Source organism: Enoplosus armatus, chromosome 3, assembly GCF_043641665.1.
Source record: "Enoplosus armatus isolate fEnoArm2 chromosome 3, fEnoArm2.hap1, whole genome shotgun sequence".
Classification (NCBI taxonomy): Eukaryota; Metazoa; Chordata; class Actinopteri; order Centrarchiformes; family Enoplosidae; genus Enoplosus; species Enoplosus armatus.
The window spans coordinates 11,616,128-11,634,043 of record NC_092182.1 but is presented as its reverse complement, the minus strand read 5'-3'; the positions used below and the strand labels follow the sequence as shown (position 1 = coordinate 11,634,043).

General features: G+C 41.8%; 2 protein-coding genes across 2 annotated transcripts; one reads left to right on the top strand and one right to left on the bottom strand.

Annotated features, from left to right (window-relative positions):
- Nucleotides 1–2,588: 2,588 nt before the first annotated feature.
- Nucleotides 2,589–5,851, top strand: mmp19 (matrix metallopeptidase 19). Its single transcript, XM_070902982.1, has 9 exons — nucleotides 2,589–2,699; nucleotides 2,826–2,911; nucleotides 3,097–3,227; nucleotides 3,719–3,928; nucleotides 4,031–4,276; nucleotides 4,791–4,916; nucleotides 5,154–5,318; nucleotides 5,400–5,527; nucleotides 5,621–5,851. Exons 1-9 carry the CDS (start codon nucleotides 2,589–2,591, stop codon nucleotides 5,849–5,851), a joined length of 1,434 nt encoding a protein of 477 aa, XP_070759083.1.
- Nucleotides 5,852–6,820: 969 nt separating this feature from the next.
- On the bottom strand, nucleotides 6,821–17,916 carry LOC139283025 (transmembrane protein 198-like). The gene is made up of 5 exons (XM_070902962.1): nucleotides 17,810–17,916; nucleotides 9,040–9,280; nucleotides 8,221–8,796; nucleotides 7,898–8,046; nucleotides 6,821–7,770 (listed from the first exon to the last, which is right to left on the bottom strand). Exons 2-5 carry the CDS (start codon nucleotides 9,191–9,193, stop codon nucleotides 7,621–7,623), a joined length of 1,029 nt encoding a protein of 342 aa, XP_070759063.1. The 5' UTR covers nucleotides 9,194–9,280; nucleotides 17,810–17,916; the 3' UTR covers nucleotides 6,821–7,620.

The window sequence follows — 17,916 nt, the reverse complement described above, 5'->3', positions numbered from 1 at the left end:
ATTTGATCAAATATACACATCCACAGTAATCTGAGTAGTTGTTAGACCAAAACTACACTCCTTTTGTATTTAAGCCACAGTCCATAATTTATGTGAGTTCTTCATGAACAAATTAAGTGAGAGTCTTGATGTTGTCATGTTGACGAGTGGCCTGACGTTTTGCCCCCAATAGGGGGATGTTTTCTCTGACTGAGACTGAAGTAGACAAAGGTCTTTTATATAATAAAACCAGATTTATTCCAGATTAAATGCCGTGGGACTCATTTGTTTATTAGTATCCCGAGGCCACTGACCTAGTGGGAAAGTTGTTTTGCAATCGTGTTTGTAATAAACATTTCTCTCTGATCTGTCTCTGTGTCATGAATGACTAAAATTGCGGTAAGCAGAATTGCGTCGAACAGATAAATAAAACACATTTTATGGTTCTGCAGTCGACCCAGGCTCGGAGAACTAATGTATTGACGCTGCTATGAGTATGTGTGCTGCGGAGTGCAACCATGCACTACTCACACAGATGAGAGAAGTGACAGAAAGAAAAGACAGAGAAAAAAAAAAAGACAAATCACTTCAGTAGAAGATGAGAGCAGTTCATCCTGGCTTGGATCAAACATAATGCAATATAATGCTGCTGCGTGATAGATACAGACAGCTGGTTAAGGCAGCCTCATCCAAAAAAAGCCCGTACTGTACTCCCACTTCTTTCTGTTCCTTTTCATTGTCCGTAATAATGATTCTGTCACAACATCGACACATACAGTAGCTAGGAAGCAGATAAAGCTGACTCTTATTTTTACGCCTCTCTTGGTCAGCAGATACAGAGACTTGTGTCACATTGGTGGTAAATGCCAACCAGTGCGCTAAAGCTTTGGTTTGATTTCTCCATGTGGTAAGTTGTGATACAGTGAGGAATGTGCAGCATGGTTGAATATATCTGTTAGAGGACTTTTTGTGAAAATTATCAAACGAATATGCAAGAAAAAGCTTTACCTAATTGTCTGTATGAATAATTCTTAGCTTAATGCTGATTTGAAAAAGAAATACGAGGGCCTGATAACACCTACTCAGTTTTGTCTATAGCCCATCAGACACTGTTGGTGCACAAAGACAAACCTTTATTGTTAGTGTGTTGTCTCAGGTCCAAGTCTGTGAGGTACCTCTGAGGCCGTACGATGCCAACCATCCACCATGCACTCACATCTTGAGACCAGCTGTTAAGTCAGCCAGTGCTACTGTAACATTTATACCAGTTCCATACACAACAGTCTGCTGTGATCCTATCCCAAATTCTTACAAATACCATACAAATGTCCCAATATGTGAGAATTTCATAGGACAACTAAATCATTATAAATTCTGTAGACTTTTGCATTTGGGTTTAAATCAAGGTTTGTATAAAATCAATGCAACGACAGATTAATCTAAATTTATCAAAAATATGACACTATTGCTGCGCTCAGATGAACTGGCACAAGCAGGAAGTAAATTTGGCTGAGAAGGCACAAACTAAAATAGTGACAAAAGTTCCTGGTGACAGCTGGCAAGTGTTAATCAACTCAATCAACTCACTCATCTCCCAAACTTAGACTAAATGCATCAGACATTGTTCACTTTGTTCCTCTTTGGCTTCATTATTTAAAAACAAAAAGGCTATATGATACACAAACAGCCAAATTAAAAGCATGGACCCACTGGCATTACTGTATATAACAATTTTCAAGTCACTATAATGCCAAATCAAAAAGAAATATACATGCATAAGACCACATCTCAAATTTTAGCCATATAGTGTTTATTTCTATTTATAACTCAAGAATTTGACTTAAAGCTCTATTAATGACGGTTTGGCCACTAGGCCACTAAAGCTATTATGGCTAACGTGTTAGGAAACAGTGTGAACGATAACAATTTAGTTCGCATTTAAAACATGGATTGGTGCCTTAAAACCCTTCAGATCTCATTAGTTTTACACAATATGAAATATCGTTGTTGACAACATGTAATAACATGCCAAACCTGTATCTGATCCATCCTTTGTTACCTCTCAGCTTGGATGGGTATATTAACAGATTCAAGTAGTAAACATAATTATTTGTGTCAGATGGGATAGGTGTGGAGAAGACAGGAATGTGGAGATGGAGGGCACCTTCTGTGGTTTAGGCCCATAATTGAGCTGTGGTGCAGCACTGTGTTAACACCAGGGAATCAGCAGAAAGGCATTGACCCTGAAGGAATAATATGGGAATGTTATAGTAATAGTGCTCAGGGTGAACTACCTCTTGTCAGAGTGTTAAACGGCAGCTTGACCCTATAAATTGGTCGAGTGTGCAGACCACTTCTGGGGCTACACGTCCTCCTCTCAACAGCTGTGCAATTTAACAGCAGACATGTTGGCTTGAGGTCAACTGGCTGCTCTTGTAATCCTCATTCTTCAGAGATGGATCATCGCAGCCACAGGGCTGACTCATGCGCCGGGCTGAGTTAAAAACTGCTGGAGCGCTGAGAGAACAAACAGAGTCTGTTGTGGGACTCCGCTGAGCACTTCTCAGGCTCAGAACATCAGTCCTGGATATTTAGGACGGAAACTCTAGATGTTAAACTTGAATATGGACTACACAGGGCTGCTGCTGCTGCTGCTGCTGCTCAACCTCAGTGGAGCAATTTGTGCAGTGGTGCAATGGACAGAATTAAATGAAGCAAAGGTAAGATGATGGCATGCTTTTTTTACTTCTCTCAACAGCAGTACAATACATAATATAAACTGTATATGCTAAATTAGTTTTCTTTTGAGTGCATGAGAGCTTTATTGTCTGTCTCTGCATTCACAGGCCTATTTGAAGCAGTATGGCTACCTGAATGACCCCGCTGATCCACAGGACCCTCATTACCTGGAGGAGATCATTGACGCTCTTAGGTAAAATACACTAGTGCCATTTCAAGGGGAAACACAGGGAGCTACTGACAATAAGTTAATGTCATAACACACATGTTAGATCCATATGAGGGTCTGCTGGAATGATACTGGATGCAGTGGAGGAGGATGTGAGCAGCCCTCCTTGTATTGCCAAATCAGTTTGCAGATGTTTGCTCTGTCTCCAGGGTTTTCCAGAGGGTGAATGATCTGCCATCTACTGGAGAATTAGATGAAGCTACTCTGGAAGTGATGAGACAGCCACGCTGTGGCATGGAGGACCCCTTCAACAAGAAGTATCACAAATACAGAGTGATGGGTGAGTCAGGAGAAAGTCTTGATTTCAAAGTCTGGATCAGCAACCTGCATGTATCTGATATCATTTTATGTATATATATATATATATCAATTGTCAGACTTTTAGAAACCTTTAAAGCTTAGGAGAAATGATTGGATCTCTGAAGGCAGCAACTTTCATCTTCCAGCCAGAGTTAGACAAATCAAGAGGGTATCTTTCTGTCTTTTTAGTATGACATGTCCTCTTTGTGTTTCCCTGTTGAGCTGCAGTGGAGGGACAGTAACAAAAAAAAGGAATTTTGTATTAAAAAGACTGAAAGTTTGGAAGATATCTGCTCGATTTGCCTAATTCAGACAGCAAAAGCCTCATATTGGCTTCAGATAAACTTTGGAGACTATTTTTACACAGAACGAGGACTGTGGATTACAGATCAGTCTTAATGTAGTAACTTTTAGTGAGGCAGACAGTTTGTTTGTGGTGACCTAGAAAAAAAGCGGATTCTTCTGTTACAGGTCGTTGGAGAAAGAGGAGTCTGACCTATCGCATCTACAACTACACACCGGACATGAAGAAGACAGATGTCAAGATGGCCATCAACTCTGCCTTCAAGTACTGGAGCGATGTGGCTGCTTTGACCTTCAGAGAGGTCCACTACGGCCGAGCAGACATAAAGATCTCTTTCCATGATAAAAATGGCTGCTCTATCGCCTTTGATGGCCGTGGTTAGTTTTTTCTTTGAATATGTTTTTTCACAGTGAAACACTTTAACTTTTGGGCCTACTGTCCCCTGAAACACTTCAACTGTTTATTTGTACCACCTGCAGGTCATGTACTGGCCCACGCTGAGGCACCAGAATCTGGTATTGTCCACTTTGATGAGGACGAGTTCTGGACTGAGGGAACATATTATGGTACTAATCTGCGTATTGTTGCTGCCCATGAAATCGGCCACGCCCTCGGCCTGGGTCACTCTCAGTTCAGAAGCGCTCTGATGGCTCCAGTCTACACTGGTTACCGTGCCAACTTCAGGCTGCATACTGATGATATCACAGGCATCCAGGCGTTATACGGTGAGTGTATCAAGTTGGCACCACTGGACTGGATCAGAGCTGTCAGTTTGGTATTGATTGTGAATTTGCATAAATCAGTAACTTGGACTCTAGTTTCATTGCCATCTTAGAAAACACTAAAGAGGTTACATCTTCTCATGTATGTCGATCGATAAGTATCATACGGAAGCCCTGAGAGGCAAGAGAGAAAAACATTCTTTGAGTTTGATCTAAATTGTTTTCTCTCCTGTGTTTATGAAAGTTCCTTAATTTCTTTTTCATCTGTGAATGAAAAAAAATGTTTTTCCAAGTTGATTTTTCTAAGTTACTGAAAACAGATGAAAAAAAGTGTGTTTAAAGTGCATGGAGAAATTAAAACTCACCTGGAAGAAAACATGAGTGCTTTTTGAACATGGGATAGTGAAATTCATTTTCATGTGAAAATCTAAGTATTTAAATTGTACCTGTCCTTCATAAAAACATTATTCAAGTAGTTTTCATTCATCTTAAAACTTGTAACTTCTCTGTTTTATAGGTAAACGCATCACCAGCACTTTAGCCAGTCCAACAGCTCCAGACAGTCTATTTCCCACAGAAAGCAGCCACAGTACCGAGAGCATCCCTGACCCCTGTACTGCCACACTGGACGCCATCATGTTAGGTAAGTTCAATAAAAATCACACTAAAATCACGTTTTTGCAATGGTGATTTGTTGACTTCAAGTCCATTTTCATGACAGCTTTACATTATTTTGCCCACCTCCTGTATATGTGAGGGCATGGTGATTATGTTAAGTTTTCTAAATGGGCATCAACATATTCATATGTGCTGTACCATCATAGGACTTTGTTTAGTCCAACAGCAGGATCAGAAAATGTGTCACTGTATGTTTAACCAGGTCCCTGGAGGAAAACATTTGCTTTCAGAGGTGATTACGTGTGGACGATCTCTGATTTTGGACACAACACACCGATGAAGATTGACAGGCTGTGGCGGGAACTCCCTGGGAACCTGACTGCTGCTGTGCACTCTCCAAGAACCAACAAGACATACTTTTTTAAAGGTACAGTTGTTGTCCAATACTTGTGTCACGTGTCTGTTCTCTCCAGAAATTTAAATGGTTTTGTCCTGTCTCTGGTCACAGGCAGTAAAGTGTGGAGGTATACCATGTTTGTGCTGGACTACGGCTACCCCAAACAGGTCAAACGGATCCCTCATAATATTGATGCGGCCTTGTACCTGGAGAGGAACAAGAAGCTGGTCTTTATCAAGGTATCTATGATCAAAAGACATTAACAGCATTCATATTTATCATTCTTGCAGAAATCTTCACTTCTTATCCCATCTATCTCTTTGCCTGTGTAGGGTTCAGAGCACTGGCAGTGGGATGAGCTGAAGTACACCGACTTAACCCTCTATCCCAAACCGCTCTCTATGCTCTTCACCGGAATGCCGTCCAATCCGGACGCGGCCCTCACCTGGACCAACGGCAAGATCTTCGTCTTTAAGGGAGACGAGTACTGGCGTGTGAATGAGCTGCTGAGAGTCGACCGAGGATACCCACTGAGCAAGAAGGAGCGCTGGATGCGATGCTAGGGGTCAGCCATCAGGGGGCAGCAGCTACCAAGAGGTCCGCAGCAGGGGGTGCTGGTTCCACTCCAGGGGCATTGACAACCAGGCAACCTCAACAGCAGTGATTGTGATTTGTCACCTACCATGTAAAAAAAAAAAAATATGGAATTGATTTTATTTCACTGGATCTGAGTTTAATCAAGCTTCTCCTGCCCGCCGACGGAGGCTGATTTTTGCGACACTTAGTTCTTGTGTTTTTGTGACTGCAAGAATTATGTAAGCTTTTGTATGATCTCAGGGAGAAATCAAGGGAGGCCTTCTGTTTTTCTCTCTCTAACATGTGTGTTTGATTATGTGCCTTAATACTTTCCGTGAGATGTAACATGATGATGGGAGTGTGCACTTTCTGTTCAGACATTTTGTTGAAGTATGTTCAGTGCTCTTAAATGTTACTTAACACTCTCATTATCTCTTGAATCACACTGGTCTGTGAGAAATCATGTGACAGAGATCTGTGTCCTGATTTTATAAGTGAAAATTTTATATTTTCTATGATTAAACAAGACATAATGTCAACAGGAAAAAATGCCTGTCTGATTGTAATTCCCTGTCACCCACAAAAAGGATAGAAAAATATTGAATGTTCACTATGATGAAAGGCCTGTCTGTCCTGCATTGTGTTGTCTGGAAAAAAAAAAGTGCCATGGCAACCCCAACCAGTTGCAGAGTAGGAAATCCTCCCCATGACCTCTTTCTTGCCCATGAAAAATCTGGTGAGTAATGCAGCCAGTGTTGCTAAGAGCCCAAAGAGACAAACAGTGACATTTATCTGACTCTGAAAAAAAAGTTTTTGTATCAAACACATTTATTTATCTTTGACATTTCTATCAACAGGTATGTACAGATTCAGGTAACAAGTGCGTTGTTCCTGCAAAATTCAAACAACAAAACTGATAATTATTTAAAAATCTACAAATTAACAACAAACATGCCTTGTTTTTTTGTCCTTTTTTCAACACTACCAAGTACTTGGTCATTATATAAATTAAGTTGTAAAAAGTTAACTCCGCAGGCATAAACAACAGTTTAAATTCTTCACCTGCTGTGTTCTGCTGGGAGCTACATTGAAAACACAAAAAGGTCACAGAATTAAGAGTCCTGCTAGAAAAGATCCTGTTAAAAGCTCATGCAAAGAGCTTTTAAATACAAACTGTGTTTTATTCAGTTTTGCTTCACTTTGTCATACTCCATGTATCCAACTACATGTCATATTTTACTCTCTCATCACATCTTTAAAAAAATACACAAAATGAAAGTCATTTTAATGATAAACTTTCACAAATCCTACGACCATGCGGTTAAACAGTACGACGGGTAATAACACAACACTTCATGGCGATGACTAACTTTTTAAGTACAGTACATGTAATCATATTCACTACCACAACAGAAATACATCCATTCTTTGAGGCTCGTACTTGCTGTTTATGTATTTAATACATGATGAGAGGAAATGGAGGACCTTACTTTGTTAGTATCTGTTTTTAAGTGTTTCTCCCAAGAAACACAGTGGTTGCAGTGGTTATAGCTTTCACCAAACAGGAGCTTCACACCTCTCACTTCTCCACAAAAAGCAGCATTCTCTTTCACTGAACACCCAGAACCGACACTGACCCGTCCTGCAGAAGAAACCCTTATGCAAGGGGAGCAGTTTATCGGTTCCATTCTACGTTAAGGAGACTCTGCTGGAGAACCAGAGAGCAGAAAATAGTCCCTTCTTATCTCTGTTTTGCTCAGACCCTGACGACTGGGGTTGTAGCTGTGAGGGGCGCAGTGGACCCGGTCTCGTAGTCCAAGTCGATCATGGTGTGGTTGGCAGTTCCCAAGCTGCTAAGGGAAGTGCCTGTGCCCATCTGTCTGTCCCGCAGACTTTGCAGGTAGCTCTGAGAAGAACAACACAGGGACAGATGAGTGAGGTACACAACAATGGCAGGGTCAACTTGACAAGGATTTTTGGCATCAGTATCAGTATCAGTATCTACAGCACACGCCATGTTGGGTGACACTGACCGGTGCCAGTAGATCCCCAGCGTAACGTTTCACTGGGGTGGGTTTACGGCGGTACGTGCCTTCCTGCCCACCTGCCTGCTGTCGCTTCCTGGCGTCCTTCTCTCTAATCCGCATCAGCTGGACTCTCTTCTGTCTCCGATTTATAACAACTACGAGGAGAAGGGAATTCAAAGGCAGATTTTTAACATCACTTCATCGTGAATCAAATCACAGTCATTATGTGTTTGTAAAATCCAAAGTAAAAGAATCTGGGTCCATATTTATGAAAAAATGCTAAAAGTGAAAATCCTCGGAGTCAAGGCGTCATGATATTTCCTCCTTACCCTCAGTGTGTGAGAAGCTGTCATCCGTCAGTTTCCACTGGACTAGTACTCCTATGAGACTGAGTGCGGGCCAGATGCCCAGAATGACCCAGCTGTACCAGCAGAGAGGTGGCCCGGGTGTGAGCCGCAAGCATTCATACACATGCGTGGCCAAAGCCAGCATCTCCACAAAGAAATCAGCACACACTGTCATGATAGCTGCCCCGAACACAGCTGTGGAGATCATGGTGAAGAGCTTTTGCCACTGCAGTGTCAGCACAGCAAACAGCATGCCTGTTCCCAGAAGTGCACCCAGTGGGACCCACACAGTGGTAGGAGTGTAGAACTGGTGAGTGACCAGCAGGGCGGCGAGGGCCAGGAGGAGGCCCAGCAGCAGGCCAGTCATGAAGAGGCCGACGCTTCGCACCAGCATAGTGACCAGGCCGCACAGCAGGCCTATGCCGAGGCCGATACCTGCGCTGGCCTCCACGCTCAGCTGCGTGTCCAGCACATGCTCCTTGTGGCACAGCAAGAAGATGATGACGGAGCCGAACATCAGACCAGACAGGAACATGACGGCCTTGAAACAGCGGTAACCTAGAGGAAAACAGACAGGGGAGACGTACAATGAGCAATTAGGAGCTGGAATAAAAAGTACTACTACTAGAACCTGGCTGCAGAGGAAATCAGCAGTTTATCCAACTTGATTTGATAGAATTAAAGGCTGCACTATGGAGCAAGTTTACAGGTCCAAGTGACACTTTGATGGTGTGTTACATCAGTCCAAAAACATTTCAGCTTGCTTGATGTCAAGGTCTGTGAGCCGGCAGGGATCCTCACCAAAGAAGCAGTAGATGATGCCAAACAGGCAACACATGGAGCAGATGACGGCAGGGATGACATCATACTTCCTCTCTATCTCCAAGCTACAGGCGTCGACCTCGGCTATGCCGGCCCCGGCCCCTTCAGGGCTCTGCCCGGTGGGATCTGCCATTCTGGGTGAATGTGGGAGGATGGAGGTCGGGACGAGGGTAGAACTTCCTGTAGCGTTATCTCAAGTCCATCTGAGCTGGTTTGGTGACTATAAGAGAGGAGAAAAAGTTAATGAATTATGGAGCAATAAATAAAGAGTGTGGCTGAATCTCAGCATAGGAAAAGATAAAACTGTTTTATCCTGATCAGCGAATCCAAGTAGAAAACCCAAGTGCTCAAGGGGTAAATGTCAAGTGTGAATTCTTCAGGTCAACTGTGACTTCTTCTGAGCTCCTCTGTATGTGCAGCTGTCACAGACTCAACACACAAACCTATGCAGTTCATTGCAATCCTGTACGGCCGGGCATGCACACAAGCAGCTCATTCACTCACTATAATCCGTGTGCCAGGACCCCTGCTGAGCTCCCTGTCTCCCCCGAATCATTAGGGTCATGAACTCTGACAGTTGTGAGTAGTAGGTCGTCTAGAGAAGAGTAATTGGCTTCACTTAATCAGTTTTTAACACTTATAAATAATCTAGCTTTAACTGTCCTTTTAGAATTACATGGAAAGGAGAAGCCCAGCAAAGTTTTCTGTTACTAATTTGGCTTCTTGTTAAATGAGCTATTTTTATTTTTCAGTAAATTGACGCAACTGTGACTTGGCACCCTTGCTTATTGAAAAGACACAAACATACACTTGATTGATAACTTTATTATGATAACAACTCGTAGACACGGTATCTATGTCCAAACTTTCTGCAGAGCAGCAGATGTTACCGTCTGTATTGACTTTTCATAAGCTAAGAACAACAGCCCTGTTCTCAGCTCTGTGACAATGCACTTAATTCATTTTAAAATGTTTTTTTTAACATAAGATACATGGTTTACACTGGACACCAACAAGCTTATATACTAAATGTACATATCTAAAATGGCACTTCCAATTATATGCAAAACAATGCTTAGCATTTTTTTCTAGTAGTTTACATTTCGAGCACTCTTGAAAAGTGTTCTATGACATTTAAGCTGGCAGGCCTGTAGAGAGCCAGAGGGCTGCAGTGGGGCTAAAGGCTCATGGGTGGACTGCTCTTTCTGAGGCTGCTGGCAGGCCTCCTGTATGATCTCACCACAGCTGAGATCCGATTACAGCTAACTCACGTTTTCTGCTTGAGACAAACAGTCAGGAACAGTCGGCCCTGCCTTTACTCTTTGCTCCTTGCCTTTCTTTCTTCACCTGGAACTTTCCTCTCCTGAAATCCATTTTCTCTCTGACACTGAAATGTGCCTCATTTGTTTCGCCTTTTTTTGTCTCAGACACTAGGCTGTGTAATTTGTATGTCCTGCCTATGAATGACTTTGCATGGAAAAAATGAGAGCCCGTTGGAAAGTTTTCTTTTCTTCTATAGTCATTCGCAGTTCCTCAATACCTCTCTCTCTCTCTCTCTTTCTGCTTTCCATCAGTGACAACTGCAATGTCTCATTTCTTCAAGACACAAGATTTAGGAAAAATATGTCCACACATTTGTGCATGTGGCCAGGTAGACTCTGGAGACTAAGGTTTCAGAATATGCATAAATATCTGATATTGAGAATATATGTACATTAATTATGTAAAATGATTTGATGCAGTGCAACAAACTGTAATGACTATCGATTTATCATGTTCAATACTCTGCAAAACTGACTTGTGAATCTAACGGATGAACTGCTTTACAAACTATCATGATATCAGCTAAAGTAAAGGTTGGGAAAAATACCTCATATGAATGTGAGGAAAAATGTTAGGACATCTTATTAACAAGACAAAAAGTAAACTTGAAAGAATGAGAGACCCATCTAAGTCTAACTTTTCTAAGAAAATGAGCACTGCAGGAGAGATCTCTGTATACAATCAAGACTATAATCTTCACATCAACTGCGGCCAACTTAAAATGAAGAACCAAACTCACTTGTGGGATAATGTAAAACTGCACACAGGGGTCTGGGCAGCACGATGGCTCAGCGGTTAGCACTGTCGCCTTAAAGCAAGATGGCTGGTTTGTGGTTTTTTGTGAATGCTACCTCTATGTCTTGAGACTTAAACTCTAAATTTCTAGTAGATGTGAATATGAGTGTCAGTGTGTGTGTGATAGACTGGCTTCTCTTGCCCCCCAAGCAAGGACTCCAGACCCATGTGACCCATTTGCCCCAGTTGGCCATTGTCCAATATGACATGAATGCAGCATGAGGCCACCTGGTTGGTTTGGATATGAAACACCTGCACCAGCCAGCTTCATCATCATTTGTAGAGCTTTTTTGTGACTTGACTCTGAAGCCTTTCCCCTATTTCCCTGTTGATGTTTGCAATTGGTGGCCTTTTTTTCTTGTGAGCAACGTGAAACTACAACATGTACTTTTGTAAAAGACTACAGATACTGTGTATGTTACTGTGTGTATAAAGACAATTCAATCTACACCACAAAAAAGTGATTTTTTTGTCTCTTGTATTTAACATACAGAGCACATCCAATTAGAATACAGCTTAGAACAAAATGTTGTACATAGATAAAATAGTGACATATCACGTTACATAGTAGTTTATTTTTACAGTAATTCCAACAATTGGACGCAAACAAAACTTGCCAACAACTTATTGAATTAAGTTAAACCATGAGAATAACTCATCAATGCTAATAGTGAATAATAAAACACAGTTTCCTTCTTATTACCATACATATTTGGTTACTGAATTATATTGAATTTATATTTCAATTGGTAAAAAACATTGTTTGGTCCACCAGTAACGCTGGCACTCTGAGTGTGAACTAGTTAATATTTCCACACCATGTTAACTGTAATTTAGTTAACTCTAGATGCACACCCGAGTATACACTCCCATGTGTCTGTGCGTCTTCCTCATGTTACCCCTTCCTGAGTCACAATGGTGTCCTATGTCTAGCAGGCTTGGAAGTCCTTGCTGCTGTGAGAGAATAGAGCCATTATGGGGCAAAACAAAGACTCTGAGGCCCATGCTGTGACCTCTAGTGGCCCTCAGAGGAAACCATGCGGACGAAAAAGGAGACTACATAAAGATGGCTGAGAGCACCAAGGAGACTGGTAGATCCCTAGTGTTTGCTTTAAGATGGGTGCCAAGTATTTGCCTTCAGAAAGCTGGTGAGTGATGGAGGGAGGGGGTCCTAAGTCCTATGTAGAAACAGAACTATCTATCTTAATGACTGAACTCTCTGGAGGCCCCCAAAACCTCCCAATGCCTCCTAGCTGAATTTTCTACAAGCTAAAGTCGCCTGGCAACTGATTCAATAAAAGTCAACAAGACTAAGAATTCTACAGCCACACTAGCAGCTCTGTGAGGCTGTACTTAGCTGTAGCTAGATGCTAACAGGTTGATGTTTTGCAAGTTATATTGACCAGGTTCATCATATAAATTTAGCCTCTTAGCAGGCTAACATGTGCTAATTAGCACTGAGCATAAAGTACAGCCGAGGCTCATGGGAATGTCATTCGTTTTTCAGGTTTTTCATAAAGCAAAGGATTGGACAAATTCAAGATTAGACCTGATGATAGTGCTAAATGAAAAGTCAGAGGATCAACACAGTTATTAGAATTTGTCTTCTAGGGACCTTAAATCCATCAAAAAGTTTTCAAAATATTTTTCTCAAAAACAAAAACGTCAACCTTGTGATTAAGCTCGAGGAAAAGTCAGAGGATCACCAAAGTCAGTAGGAGTCACCCTCTTGGGATGATAATTGTCTGTACAAACTTTTATGGAAATCTATCCAATGGTTGTTGAGATATTTCAATCCGGACCAAAGTGGTGGACTGAACAACCAACTGACCGACCGAGGCTAAAAGATTTGGCGACAGTTTGATCTCCAGCATGGACTAGCTTGACCATTAGAGGCTTGAAAAGTGTTAAAGCACACATGATGGCTTCCAGAAGTATCACTTACATTTACTTGGGAGGCAATAGGTGGGACCGATGTGTTAACACACAATAAGCATCAGCTCCAGACGAGGTATTGGAATATTATGTTTCCCTTGAAACAAAAACTTTGCCAAGAGTTTACTCCCCCTGAACAAACAATGCAGGGGGCTGAGCAGCACAGATTTGAGTGCTCAGCTGCTCAGGAACTGGCAGGGCCGACTACAAGTTCCCCACATAGCTAATTTGGGTGTGTTTAATGAAGGGGTGTGTGTGTGTGTGATCACACAGCCAAGGATTCTGCAAGTGCTCCTCAGACTTGAAGGCCGGGGCCAGCTGAGAAGCTGAAAACCTGCAGAGTTATGACTTGGCTATCTGAAAACTTCACTTGGAAGACTCTACCAAGAATGTGAGATGCACCAGGGTCTGCGCTCTGCAGTTGTAGCTATAAATCATGCCATCTTGAGCTGAACACCCCAACCAGCTGAAAGACTGATCGAGTCTAGACAACAGGAACCATGGGAATAAAGCTAACTGTTACAGCAGGGTTATTAAAATGGATGCCATATTGTGCTAAGCATTAAACTGGATAAACATGGATAAATGTATGCTCACCATCACAATAACATCTGCTTTCACTCTGAATCACATTGAGCAAGACATCATATAGGCCACTATTGAGCTTCCTGTCTCTCCATGGCAGGAAGCTCAGGACCAGATGAGGAAGTGGAACATCACGTTTCAGCAGGAACTGAACCCTGTGTTTGTGACACCGAGCAGAGACGGGAACAAAAGAAGTTGGATCATCAGCACTGAAGCTTCACTTCACCTCAACAACACCATCCTCTAGATTTCAACTGGGAATCCGAGATTGGGAAACACGAGGCAGCTAGCTAGGACTCTTGGAAAACAGCAGAGAAGGCAGCTTTGCAGTATGGTGAAAATAAGCTTGTAATCTGTCTGGCTCGCAGGCTAATCTACATATAACACTTGGGTTGCATTCACAACTTCTCATTACATCACTAAAGTACCATTTTAGGGTGAAGTGTGATCAGCAGGGCTTATTTTCTCCTGTGCATATCTGCGATGTAACTATCCCTTATTCATACTCACATTCAGGCCTAGAAATTTACCAATACATGGGTTTTAATGCAACTCTCCAACACGATATGATACAAAAATGTTCACTGTCTTCAATGGATCTTCAATGGGTCTTCAATGGAAGTTTCACTTTAGTCCTCATAATCCACATATTTGTGACCACAGAGTCTTGTGAATTTTAAGCAAAACTATTCCTAGATCTTGGTCACTACACAGAGTAAGGAAAATTCCCATAATTTTTCTATGTTTTTTTATAGCTATACAATTGGCAGCTGTTCAAGTGACAATATGTCAATCACAATCTCACTGGCAGTTTTAGGATTTAAACTGAAGTCTCATATTTCCCAATAAAGATCCGTTTCAAATCATTTGCCCTCTGGCCACGGACCCCAATAACGGTCACTTGTGGCAATATTTCATTAGTAGTATCTGACTTCTTTTCCCCTCATAATCTCTCTAATGCCTGCCTGACGTTAGTCTAAACAATAGAGGCCTTTCAACTTAAGACTGCAGAGAGCTACTTATGGAGAGGCATGAAAAAAAGATCAGAAACACAATGAGGAGCCTTTTGAAGAGAGTCACATGTCAATGGTGCATGAGTGTATGCTGTACATCAGAAATACACATGGTCATTAACATAGTATAATCCAAGTTAACTCTATGCTGCAGTAAATTGAAGGGGCAGCAGAGGAAGGAGCATACAGAGTGTGCAGCAAGGAGGGGCAGCTCCACAACGCTCTATTAGGGTTTGTGGTGGAGAGCAGCATTTAGTAGGCGGTGTGGTGGAGCCTGATGTCCATATGTTAGTGAGAGCATGACAGTACAGCACTGTGTATGAGATAATATGCTGCTGAAATTTAACCACCCATCATGCAGAAGTGTCCTTGAGCAAGACGCCAACGCCCGACCAGTTCTAGGGGTGTTCTGACCTCTGTATGAAGGACAATTTCAGTGGCGTATGATAATATCATTATAGCGTATATTAACACTTTGTTCAGCTCTTATCAAACCTGTGTTTTTATTTGATTTCAGAGGGAATTGGTGTACAAGTAACTAAAAAATCAAAATCAAATAAGCCGCTGATTGAATTGTGATCATTTGTAGTTAGGTTTGCTATAGTGGCAGAGCACAGTAGTGGTTCAGACCTCCGTGCAGTGCCTATATATGTCTACAGCACTTCCACTGCAGATCTGTCATTTAGAGCAGCCATTTAACCCTCTTTGTCAAATTCCTGTCGACAATAATTGTACCTCCTACAGCGATCTCACGAGCCTAAAATATCACATGCATCCTTCATTTTCCAAGCCGACTCATGCACCGCTCTCATGTCACAACTATAACCAATGTTTAAGCTATAAGTAGCCTATGGATGGATGTTTCAAAATGACTGGTATCAGTTTTTATTTGGTTTCCATGTGACAATGGGAGGGTTTTTCTTGCACCCAGCAGTCTCCAGATCCTTCTAGATCTCTGAATCTAAACCCAGGTTGCTCGTCCCCCATGTGAGCTCTTTTTTTAGTTAGGCTTCTTTAGTTAATTGTTTAAGAAGTTTAATTTAAAATTTTCCTCTTGAGTATCTTCTCCCTTACTTTCAAAATATCCCCTGAGGTATCTAATAGGAATACACCCGTGATGCACTTTCCTACAAGAGCAGAAAGTCACAGGTACAGAGCACAGTGGCCTCCTTATTCGATTAACCATAGCAATGAGTCTTGTACACATTATACAGCACAGCTCTTCCTCAACACTGCCCTTAATGAGGTGCCTAGAGCCAGTCCTCAGTGTATAGATGTGTCCATGTGCAGCGCATATGGAGGAGGCCTGAGCATGTGGCCCAACAGCAGAGTTAAACTCACCTAAATAATAATTACTCAACAGTGTCAACATTGTGAAACTCCATTTGCACTTGTGACAGCTTCAATCTTAAATATACATGATTTTGTCATTGGTTCCTATTGAATACTCATGAGTATACACAATGTAATACTACTGAATAAATGACTAAATTGTGTTTTAAAGTAACCACAGACAACAATGAAGTTCATCTTTTTCATCTGAAAGTAAAACCAGAAATTCCCCAGATTTCTACCATGGGCTCTAAGACAGCTTTAGCCACAGAGATTTGTTTTAAAATGTAAAAACACAGAGAATACAGAGTTAACCACCATGTCACATTAGTTTGGAACTGTAGATATAGAGATTGCGAGCCAGTACCTTAATTAGAAGAATAACCCTTAGCCTATGGCCCGGTTGTTTTAAGAAAAAAAGACTGCTTGTGTTTAAAGAAGAAAGCAGATCCAAACACAGTAATTACACAAACTTCAAATTAAAGCTTGTCTTCATAAAATGGGAATTCCTACTTTGCTGTTCTGGTCAGCTGCTCTTACTGTGCATGCTCTCTCCCCAACAACATTCTCCTGAAAGCTGCTTACGGTATTTTCAATAAAGTTTAATGTTAAATACTTTAAGTTTGTTTAATTGTTTAATTTAATTAGTTGTATTAAATGGTTGATGATAATTTAGCAAGGTATTAGTACATTCTAATACCAAAGACAAGGAAAATGAGACCCTGCGTCCATGCTAATTCAAAAGGTACCATGTAAAACAACATGTGCAGTCTAACTGTCATCAACCCTTGATCTTCATCCTTCCTTTCCTGCCTTCTCTTTTTTCTCAAAGCAGGGAAGGGCTTCCTCTCTGCCTTTTCAAAGGGGCAAAACCATCTGGTGCAGGCTGACAGAGTAGGCCAAGAAGATGGGGGGGGGGGGGGGGGTTGCACTGAGGGGGTGTAACTACAGACTGCACTCCCCAGTAAAGACAGGACCTGTAGGCTGTCATCTCACTGCCCAAAAACCCAAGAGGCACTCCCACCCTGGATCACACAGCAGAACCACTTTTTGCATGCTACGTGGGCCATAAAGGGACAAGATGACGGATGTTTCCATTATGCTTATGCATAGACACTATGTGGATATAAAGAAAAAAGAAACGTTCTGTTACTCTCGGTGTCCAGATTTCTATAACAACCTGTGGAGTTTACATAACATAAACTGGATTTAAATTAAACAAATCACAAAGGCTACTTGCCATCTTCTACTAGCACAACTTCTGCATAACCAACTCAAAACCTGGAGTTGTCAGCCAGTACTGATTGAAGCACAGCCCAGGGGTATTTTGGTCTAAATGTCTAGTTCAGTGCACACCAATAAAGCCTATATTATCCTGGATCATTATGTCTTTGTCCTAAAAGGCTGATGGATAAGTTGCAGTATGTGCCTCAAGTGTAAACTGCTTTAAAAGGGGGAGCAGCCATGGAAGCAGCCTGGCTTGCTACGTGTTATTACAAACATTTCCAGCTGTAGAGTTTGGCACAGATCAGTCGGGGTCTGAGGTGGAATCGCTCAACTACAATCAATCATCTTCTGTAATGAAGTGTGCGGCTATTGTTCCCAAGGATAGACTGGAGTTAACTGAATTCAAATGTCCCCTGGCAGATAATAACAAACAGACAACCAAACCTTGGGGTTTAAAACGAAGAGTAGCCCAGTGATGTACACATGTACAACATAAAAAACACATTTTCATTTAGTAAAAGTGAGTTTAAACAACTTACCAATGAGCCTGTGTGTTCGGCAGTTGTAACGTTAACTTCTCCTTGACATCGGCCCTGTCAAACAGGAAAAACACCCCACCATTCACAAACACAAAAGCGGCGGTCGG